At 38.6% G+C, this 10,204-nt stretch overlaps 1 protein-coding gene and 1 long non-coding RNA gene across 2 annotated transcripts; one reads left to right on the top strand and one right to left on the bottom strand.

Annotated features, from left to right (window-relative positions):
• Positions 1-2,193: 2,193 nt before the first annotated feature.
• LOC133707469 (uncharacterized) lies at positions 2,194-3,573 on the top strand. The gene is made up of 5 exons (XM_062133040.1): positions 2,194-2,358; positions 2,458-2,641; positions 2,733-2,939; positions 3,018-3,209; positions 3,293-3,573. The coding sequence occupies exons 1-5, from the start codon at positions 2,276-2,278 to the stop codon at positions 3,425-3,427; spliced, it is 801 nt and encodes a 266-aa protein (XP_061989024.1). The 5' UTR covers positions 2,194-2,275; the 3' UTR covers positions 3,428-3,573.
• A 640-nt stretch (positions 3,574-4,213) lies between these two features.
• LOC133707470 (uncharacterized) lies at positions 4,214-8,671 on the bottom strand. The gene is made up of 3 exons (XR_009845126.1): positions 5,815-8,671; positions 5,046-5,180; positions 4,214-4,840 (listed from the first exon to the last, which is right to left on the bottom strand). It is a non-coding gene; the product is annotated as an uncharacterized LOC133707470 (long non-coding RNA).
• Between the last annotated feature and the right edge of the window lie 1,533 nt (positions 8,672-10,204).

The following is a 10,204-nucleotide window of genomic DNA, read 5'->3' as shown; positions in this document are numbered from 1 at the left end:
TGTTAAATTGCAGTAGCCGATAAATGAAAAAAATTGTGTGGTTTGTGTCAGTCTAGTGGGGGGCAGTAGACAGAATATTGACCCTCATAATGTGGGTTTTTAGACATTATCTGTTGTTTTGAGTGTGAATAACTTCGATAATCTGTGAAACATAGGAAGCGGTGTAATGTTTGATGGTCTATTGGGGGGCAGTAGACACATTAGTGCCACCCAATAATGTCTTTCTTAGGAGACAGTAATCATCTCTTGTTGATTTGTTTGTGATAAAGTGCAATACACTGTGAATCCTTGAAACTGGTGCAAGTTGTAATGGTTTAGTGGGGGGCAGTAGACACATTACTGCCCCCAAATAATGTCTTCATTTTAAGTCAGAACCCTTCACTTAACTATTATTGACAGATTATTGTACTTTAATAAACTCAAAACAACATAAGACTTATCAAAACTCTAATTTTAGTGATTAATTAACCATAATTAAGAAATTAGTGGGGGGCAATAATCTGTCTATTACCCCCCAATAGACCACAATTTTGACGTCGTCCGAGACCTGCAAGGGAAACCCAGACCCGATTCCGGCGTGGAGCTTCGGAGCTTCCCGGACATCTGACGAACAAAACCGGAGAAGCCCAGACCCGATTCCGGCGTGGAGAGCTTTCCGGACATCTGACGAACAAAACCGGCGAAGCCCAGAAGGGTTGGGATCGTGGAGTTAGATGGCGTCATCCTCTGGTGGTCCGACGGTGGGACAGAGCGGCGGCGGTGGAGGCCGACATCGACGGTGGAGTGGTGGGCGTGGTGGCTCAGAGAGAGAGAGAGAGAAAGAGAGCCTGAGACGAGGTTAGAGAAAGAGAGAGAAAGAGAAAGAGAGAAATCGATGAGGGGGAGGAGAGAGAGATATGAGTGTAATTTGTTAATTAAAATGAGGGCAATACTGTCAAACACTGTTAGATTGGGTAAATGGGGTTAAAAAACTCTTGGTGGAGTAAGTGGGCAATTTTTGGCCAAAAATTGGGTAAGTGGTCACAGTCCCAAACATTTAATGTCATTGATTTTGAAATTCTAAATATTATGGTTTCTAACCTCATTTAATTACAATTTATATAAGGAAAAATTAAATTAGATAGTTTCTAACTTTATTCTTGTATTACATTAGGAAGTCATGTATAGAAATTTGTTGTATTTATCTAACAATTTATACGTAAATAGTTTAATATAATGAAAATATGATAAATGTTTGTTTTGGTTATTTAACCTACCTACAAAATCTAATTTGAAATATAAAATAATAGGGATGTGTATTAAGTGATTAGGGGTGTGTATTTAAAATTTCTCGAGTTATTGATGTGATAAAAAAAAAAACCGAAAAAAAAAGAAAAAAAAATTAAAAAGTTACTGAACAATTTTCTAAAACAAAATATCATCTTCGATCAAAACATTGTGAATGTGTACAAAGCGTTCATAGTTTCTCTCTTAAGTATTAAGAATCTTTCTTCTCATTCTTATAGTACGATTTTCTCCTGTTTTAATATTTTTCACCGTCTAAAGTATATGTACACTTGCACAGTTGTTCTTTGCGCCTTTGCCAAGAGATTAGAGAGTGAAAACCCTAATCCTTTGATATCGGTCTTTGGTTGCCTCAACGTTTCATGTTTTTAATTTGCTTGTTTGTATTTGCTTTGATTTATCACCTCTGCTTCTCTTCCAAGCAAAGAAAATACTCGCAAATGGAGCTTAACTATCAAATGACATGAACAGTGTTACAGTGAGATGGGGTCACCTTTGGATAACGCTACGTGCTTTATCCAAAAGATAATAGTAAATCAATAAAGAAGCGGCGCCTCTGATTCCTTAGACTGCTGCTATTTATGCTTACCTGCTAATTCGGTCACTGTCTTTTACAATTTTCAATTCAGCAGCCAAAACTAGGATTGCCAGTGCTTATCTATAGCAAGTCCTAAACCGCTGGCACCAAGTTTTCGACCGCCAAAAAAGTACTTGTGGAATAGGAAATCTATGTGTCCATATACTATGACTCTCTTAACTATATGACCAACTTCAGTGACTGAAAGTTAAATTATTCACTGGGGACCTCTCAGATAAGGATGACTAATGCAGCTGACTAAGCTTAGGTTGGCTACTTGGCTTTGGCCACCGGTTATACATAAACCAGAGAGCATACCCAGTTCCTCTAGTCTTGGACAGAGCTTATATATAGGTGCCAAGTAATTAATCTAATAAACTTGAAGCTAACCAGTATCTTTTGAGTTCTAGAAATATGTGTATAGCAGTGTTCATATGGCAAGACCACCCATTGTACCCTCTCCTTCTCTTGCAAAACAGAGATGAATACCACAACAGGCAAGTGATGAAATGACCTGACTAAGATCGTTGATTTGTTATTTATTCATATGGGTTACTGCTTATGTTTTGCTTTGTTATTTTTTGAAATATGTACAGGCCTACGAAGCCGGTCGGATGGTGGGAAGGTTGTGAGATATTAGGCGGGAGAGATGAGGTTGCAGGAGGGACATGGCTGGCTTGTTCAAGAGGAGGGAGAGTTGCTTTGCTTACAAACGTGCTCGAGCTTCATACCTCACCGGAGGCAAAGAGCCGGGGAGACCTGCCTGTGCTTTTCTTAGAGGTGAAAGTTTAACTCTCATACTAATTCTATCATATGCACTTTTCAAATTATAATATGGTTTGTTTTGTGTTTGATTCTTATACTATGGCAGAGCTTGAAGAGTCCAAAAGAATTTGCACAAGAGTTGGTTAAAGAGGCTCACCAGTATAATGGGTTTAACCTGATATTGGCAGATCTTCAATCCAAAACCATGGTTTACCTCTCCAACAGACCAAAAGGAGAGCCTATTCTCATTCAAGAGGTTTCTCCAGGCATTCATGTGCTTTCCAATGCAAAGCTTGACTCACCGTGGCACAAGGTTTGAACATAACATCTTAATCTTATATTTTATCCATCTTTCCATCCTTAATCAAATTATGGACTACATTTCCTGCAGGCCCAGCGCTTGCGGCTAAATTTTCAGAAAGAGCTTATCAAGTATGGAGAAGGTGAAATACCAGTGAAGGAACTGATCCAAAAACTAATGAAGGACAAAGTTAAAGCTGATAAAAGCAAATTACCTCGTATATGTGAACTCGACTGGGAGTATAAACTGAGCTCCATATTTGTTGAAGTTGACACTCCACTGGTAAACACTACTACCTATTCAACATTCCAGATTTCCAATTACGCATAAAAAATTGAACCTTATACTTTTAAACATCAATGCAGGGACGCTATGGCACCAGGAGCAGTGCTGCAGTGTCAGTAAGACAAAATGGGAACGTGAGTTTTTATGAGAGCTATCTTGATAATGGCATTTGGAAGGAAGGGACTGTGAAGTACCAAATTCAGAAGCTGAAATAGTAGATGGAATGCATAGATAAAGTTTACTGTTAAACTAGAGATATGCTCATTTCTTTTACTTGTATATATGCCTGCATGCTCTTGATGCTGCAGAAAGACTGGCACGAAATAATACAATGAAAAATACAGTGACATTACCCTAAACATTATGTACTTCTATGAGTTATTAATTAAGAATGAAAAACTAAGAATAATATATGAAAGACAGAGCATGTCTTTGATGTCTTTGTTAAACTTAAAAAAGTGAACATGAACAAGCATGCATCAGTAATTGGTCATTACAATTTTTTTTTGTTTTTGTTTCTTTTTGGTTACAATGGAGGCATATCTTCAGCAGGAGGCCTCTTGATAATGCAAACCCCCTGAGCATTATTCACTGTTCTTGGAAAGGATATCAGCCACTCCATTTCTCTCCATGAATATCCTTCAGCTGCAAGGAGGAGAATTTTCCCATCAACATTCTGCGATTATCAATCAAAGTCCCAAGTTGGTGACTGCCAGCATCTCGACTCTGAATGAGATCAACTAACACCGCAGAATCAGACTCTACATCTAATTTAATGATCGTCAACTCAAAAGCCTACTGCAACCCATGAAACAAACTCCAAGCTTCAGCTTGCAGCACATCCCTAGGACCAATGTGGAGCAGAAAACCACTAATCCAAGCACCAGTATTATCTCTAATTACTCAACCAGCACAGGATCTTCACCTATCAACATTGAGTTTACTAATACCCTGAGGAGGCTTACACCTGGCCAGCATCTCAATTTGAACATTCTTTTTAGTAGCACTCTTACTAGTAGCAGCAACTCATTCACTAGCATAATTAAAAAGAGGGGCAGGAATGATATGAGGAAGAGAAAAGTTTGGGTCAAACACACCTTTGCAGCTCCACTTCCATGTGAACCAGAAGCAGAAAATAAAAGCTACGTAATATCCCTCAACAAACAATCCTTCTGCTTGAGATTTGCAGCAAGCTTTTCAGTCCATCCTAGAGTAAATGAAGGAGGCATTCTAGCAGGAATGCCAACATTCAACCAAACCTGCTGAGCTTCAGGAAATTCAACAATAAGTGAAGCATAGAATCTTGTTTCCCGTGGCAGAAATGGCAAGAAGGATCAGATTAAGCTTGCTCCTAAATCTCTGCTCATCTCTCAGCAGTCTACCTTGAACCAAAAATCTAGAATTTTTTTTCAATTTGGGTGGGATAGGAAGATTTCAGATACCTTTCGACCTATAGTGAGGTGCAATTGCAATAAAGTTCCACACCTAACAAAGAACATTCCCTTAGACGTGCCACTCTTGACACTTCTGTGAGCATTTCCTCAAAGAGAAATGAGAATACTGATGATGTGATCAACAATATCAATAGGAAGACAAGCCCTGAGAAGATTAGCATTCCAAACCTTGGCCTGCAATAAATCATGCACAGGGCTTGTCTTAAGGTAATAGTGTCACTACTATACTAATGTCTATCATGTAGTTTTCTTAATGGTCTGCAATCTTCAAATTATGATACGGTTTGTTTGGATTAATTCTGAAACTATGGCAGAGCTTGAAGAGTCCAAAGGAATTTTCAAAGGAGTTGGTTAAAGCGGCTCACCACTGACTACTCACCAGTATAATGATATTCGCAGGTCTTCAGTCCAAAACCATGGTTTACCTCTCCAACAGGCCAAAAGGAAAGCCGGTTCTCATTCAAGAGGTTTCTCCAGGCATTCATGTGCTTTCCAATGCAAAGCTTGACTCACCCTGGCACAAGGTTTGAACATAACATCTAAATATTAGATTTCATCTTTCCATCCTCGATCAAATATCGAAGAACAAAGTTATGGAACATAAACTGAGCTCCATATTTGTTGAAGTTGATAGTCTGCTGGTTAACAGTATTAGCTATTCAATATTTTAATTACACATACAAAATCAACCATATAGTTTCAAACTTCAACGTGCTGTAGTGACAGTGAGACAAAATGGGGACCCTGAGTTTTAATTAGAACTATCTCGACAATATGTGTAAGTAAAGGACTGAATTACCAAATTCAGAAGCTGAAATAGTAGGTAGAATCCATAGACAAAGCTTAAAATTAATCTAGAGATATGCTCATTTTTAACTTGTATGCATGCATTCTTTTGATGCTGCAGTAAGTCGGCCACAGAAAAATAAAATAAATAAAAACAGAACCATAAATATTATGTAATTCTGAAAGTTGGATAAAAGAAAAAAAAATGTTATTCTGTAAGTCATAGAGAATAACAAGTTGAGATTGAAATGTTTTTGATGTCTTTGAAACTTCACAAGGTGAAGATGAACAAACATGCATCAGGAATTGGTAATTACAATTTACAAGTTATAACAGAAAATTTGGAATTTAGAAAAGCAAACCTTTTCTCTCTGCACTGCAACAACTGAAATATTTTTCCTTTATCTCACTTGAGTGATGCCATCTCTACCTCCTAGGAAACATTTTTGCCAGACTCCCAGAAACCAAGTGAATTTTGATCAAATCTCGCAATACATCAAGTGAATTCTTTAACTATCCTTGGCTATCTGCCTCCAAGCAGATGAAAGCTTCCTATAATGAACCGTCTAAATGTTGCCTCGATGAAAGTGTCCAAATTGAATTGAGTTCATTTCCTTGGCAGGATATCACCTGTCCAACCCAAATCTGATCATCAGGGTACAGCTGAGGAAATAAAAAACACAACTTCAGAGAATTATCAGAGAGCCCCATATGAACCGATTCCAGATTTTCACAGAGAGATGGGCCTTTTTTGCTGCTGGCTTAAATTCAAGTCTTCTCTTTCTCCAAGATTGTCCAGTAAGTTCATTACAAGAAGGTTCCTCCCAAGCTTCAGTGTTAGCTACTTCTTATATGCTCGGATCTTCTTTCACTATCCTTTGCAATACAAGCTTCAAGCTAGTGAAAGCTTCCTCTAATGAACCGTCTCACACAACCACCAGCCAAACAACTGAAAGCATCCAAATTGAACGGCACCTCACCTGTCCAACCCGAAATCTGGTTATCAGGGTAGAGCTGAGGCGTTCTGAACACAACAAAATGAGAGACAGACACTTTTCAGTGAAATTGAACTCACTTGTTTAGGTTGCCACATCTTCATCTGCACTTCCTTGAAACTTGAAAGCATATCTGGGTTCAGCAGACTTACTCTGATGCAGGTCCCACTCCCATGTTAATATGTTCTTCTGGCGTACGAAGTCTCAAAGGTTGAAAGTGGGATCGGCCTTTGTCTATTCAAACTTCCAGGCTTTTGGGGTATACTCTTTTTGATGAGTAACTGAATAGCTTCCGGCTCCCAAACAATCCTTTTTGCTTCTTCTTCTTGAAATCAGTCTTCGTCGAAAGACAATTAATCATGCTTTTTCGTATAAAGTCATCGATAGGAAAGATACAATATCTGACTGAAACCATTCTGAATGAGAACTTCACACCGCTTAACAATGTCACTATCTGTATCTGTTTGTGATATGAATTAGTCATCTCTTTTTCTTAAGTGAAGTTTAGCAACTCATAAATGCCAGCACAGTGGGAAGGGTAATACAATACAACATACAAATCAATACAGTTATGTATTGTCACTGTCTATCTACAGACAAAGCAAACTAAACTACATTATCTAACTTAGAAAGTTATACAGCAATTAGGGTCCACTAAAAACCATGTTAGTTTTCTTTACTCTCTTATATTTTCTGTTTCGATTCTTGGAAGAGACTTTTTTTTTTTTCAGTAACGAATGGTAGGTGACAAGTATGAAGGACACCCAAATTAAGGAATGCTTGCTCATTAATGAATCAGAATATTAACCGCATTGCTACTTATACCTCAAATTTGTGGTCTAATTCTCAGACACAGAAAAGACTGAAACAGCCTAAAACGGACCAAATTTGAAGAAGAAAAGCAATAATGATCAAGCACAAGCTAGAAAGACAAAAGTGAATTAAAGGCTTGGAAAGGTGAAACAGCTGTGAAAGAAATGATTGAAAACCTAGTAAAGGGGGAGAGATAAAGCTGATAGAACCAAATTAGCTTGTCTAGGTGCACTTCACTGGGAGTTTAACTTCAGCTCCAAATGTGTTGAGTTGACACTCCACTGGAAAAGCATACGAGATATACAGTGACAAAGCATACAAATTGTACCTTATAGCTTACTTATTTCAATGCAGGGACATTATGACACCAGGAGCAGGGGTGCAATAACAGCAAGACAAAATGGGGACCTTAGTTTTTTGAGATCTATATTGACCACAAGATGTCGAAGTAACGGACTGAACTACAAATTGAGAAGCTGAATTAGTTGATATATTTAAGGGCTCCCTTTAATTATCTTCCGCTATCGACACTAACCTCCAAGCTAGATGCAAACTTCCTCCTTTAATGAAACCTCTCACCATTGCCTCAATCACACCACGACTTGCAGAACTAGTGAACTTGTCCAAATTAAACGGCAGTTTCAGCTCACCAGGACCTCCACTGTCGAACTCAAAATCCGGTCATCAGGGCAGAGCTGAGGCTGTTTCTGACCCCAACAGAAGGTCTGCAGAGCCTTCTCAGGAAGCCCCATGTGACCCAATTCCCGAATTGTCATGGAGAGAGACCCTTTTAGCAGAAACTGAACCCTCTTGTTCAGAACTATCCCCACATCTTTATCTGCTCCAAGGCTTCTAATTTCCCTTGCCAAACCAACAAGGGCATTGGGGTTCTTGTACACTTGCTTAGATATGGGTCCAATATTAACAGCATTTCTCTTGGGCCAAGGAAGTCCCGAAGGTCGAACCTTGTAAGGGCTCACTGGAATCATTGCTTGTCTTGTTCAAGAATTGGTTGATTCCGAGATCAGGAGGAAGCTTTGCTTGCCGCGGGTAGCGAAGGTTCTTGGGCAGGCTTCTCCTTGTACTACTAGGAAGCACCATGAAAGCCACCCTACCATTCCTTGCAAAAGTCTGCGGGCACAAAATGGGAATTATACCAAAGATTATGCAATCCATTATCTTCAACCTACCTCCACCAGCACCAGGGCACAGATAATTCACACACGAATTTCGTCCAACACTTGGTGTGCACACTTGTGGTTTTATGGTTATGGGTGATGATCGCAAAACCCAGCAAGGGAAAGCCATAGCAATTGCCCACAGCCAGATGATGAGATGCTATCTATTGCTAGCAAAGTTATTCAGGTTGGACTTTGGAGGAATCATCGAGGTAAAGACTATACCCGGAGTATTTTGTAATAATATATGGTTCGGGGCTCTTCCTCACGAATAAGCTCTTGTACGACCCAAACAGTCCTTGTATTTAAAAAAAGAGGGATTTACCAATAGCTACACGCCTACACTTAATCTAGAGTTGGCCCTGTTTGAATCGGTTATAAAACTTCAAATCAATACTTTGGATTTTAAGGGAGCCTTCCTAATAAAGACCACTAAAATGAGAACTAATTGAAGACTTTCTAATCAACGATTTGGAAGACCCACTTTTTAATTACATTACCGCAAATCAATCGTTAGATGTTTATGTATGCATGAGTATATCATTTCTGAAAATTTTCTTCCAAATTGTTAATCGTTAAGGTATCAAACTAGATCAAACCAATTGACATACCACATCTGTCAAACATGAACCATTCATGTTCATAACTGATAAATCACGATTATGAATGTCTTAACGATTTTCGAAATGATCTACACATAAATATCTAAACATCTAACGGTTGATTTGTGAAAATGTGATCTAAAAGTGGGTCTAACACAGAAGTCATTAACTAGTCCTCATTATAAGGGCTCTCCGGTTTTAAAATGGAACTACTAATTACCAACTAAAGTTTTCAGTATATAATTATAGAGTTTTTCTAAATGTACCCAGCAAATTTCTCAGCAAACCCAGCCCTATAATCTTATATATAATTTTTTTTCAACTTTACCACTATCACACCCAATGACAGCAACAACTGTCGTCAATGGCAAAGTTGTTGATGCTTATAATTATTTAAAATCTTCAAATCATCTAAGACATCATCTTAATCATCTTCTGTTAGCCAAATAGCCACCCTCAAGTATAAGAGGTACAAGTAATAGTATAGGGATTTAAGAAAGGTTGTCGAACCCACGAGGATTGGATTGCTTTTACTAGTTAGGCACACCCTAGAGAGCTAGAATATGCAAATGTACAATCACGAACCTAGAATCACAAGAAAATTTAGGCTCATGGTGAGTATATGCAAGATGGAGTGATTTGATTTTGGTTTTTGAAGATAGTTTTGAATTGAAAACAATTAGAGGCTCAAATGTAAACTAAATTACTTTAAACTAAACTAGTGATCAAATGAATGAAAGTTAGGATTTAGATTGTTTACCACTAACCTCCCTTGCAAGAATTGATGAACTACAAGACCAGTGTGGATGGAAAGAGCAAGAACAGAGCTACAAAATCCAGTCTATTTTGTGACCTAAAGTTGCTGGAATCGGGTAGAGCAACATCGGCGACCCGTCACACGGTGAGTTCCAAGGAAGGTGAGTGGTCGAGATAGGTAGATCAGAGAGAGGGAGGGAGAAAACGGTGGTGGTGGCGCTGCCGTGTGACGCCGAACGGTGGAGAATGGTCCGGGTCAGGTCGAAAGCAAAACGAGTCAGGTTTGGGTTTTCTAGGGACATAATTTCTTTCCAGATTTTGAAAGTCTTGGCTTTTTCTGTAAATTTTTCAATAAATTGAAAATTTTCCCAAACTAGTAAATCTTCTGCTGATCGTAACTTTTTCATA

The sequence above is a fragment of the Rosa rugosa genome, chromosome 4 (assembly GCF_958449725.1).
Source record: "Rosa rugosa chromosome 4, drRosRugo1.1, whole genome shotgun sequence".
NCBI classification, from domain to species: Eukaryota; Viridiplantae; Streptophyta; class Magnoliopsida; order Rosales; family Rosaceae; genus Rosa; species Rosa rugosa.
Note: the sequence above shows the minus strand (reverse complement) of the source record. Positions and strands in the feature narration are given on the sequence as shown.

Excerpts from the sequence above, each read along its gene's own strand:
- LOC133707469 (XM_062133040.1), top strand. The coding sequence starts at position 2,276 with ATGTGTATAGCAGTGTTCATATGGCAAGACCACCCATTGTACCCTCTC. Across the intron at positions 2,940-3,017 it reads TTGACTCACCGTGGCACAAG|GCCCAGCGCTTGCGGCTAAA; the intron begins GTTTGAACATAA and ends CATTTCCTGCAG. Across the intron at positions 3,210-3,292 it reads TTGAAGTTGACACTCCACTG|GGACGCTATGGCACCAGGAG; the intron begins GTAAACACTACT and ends ACATCAATGCAG.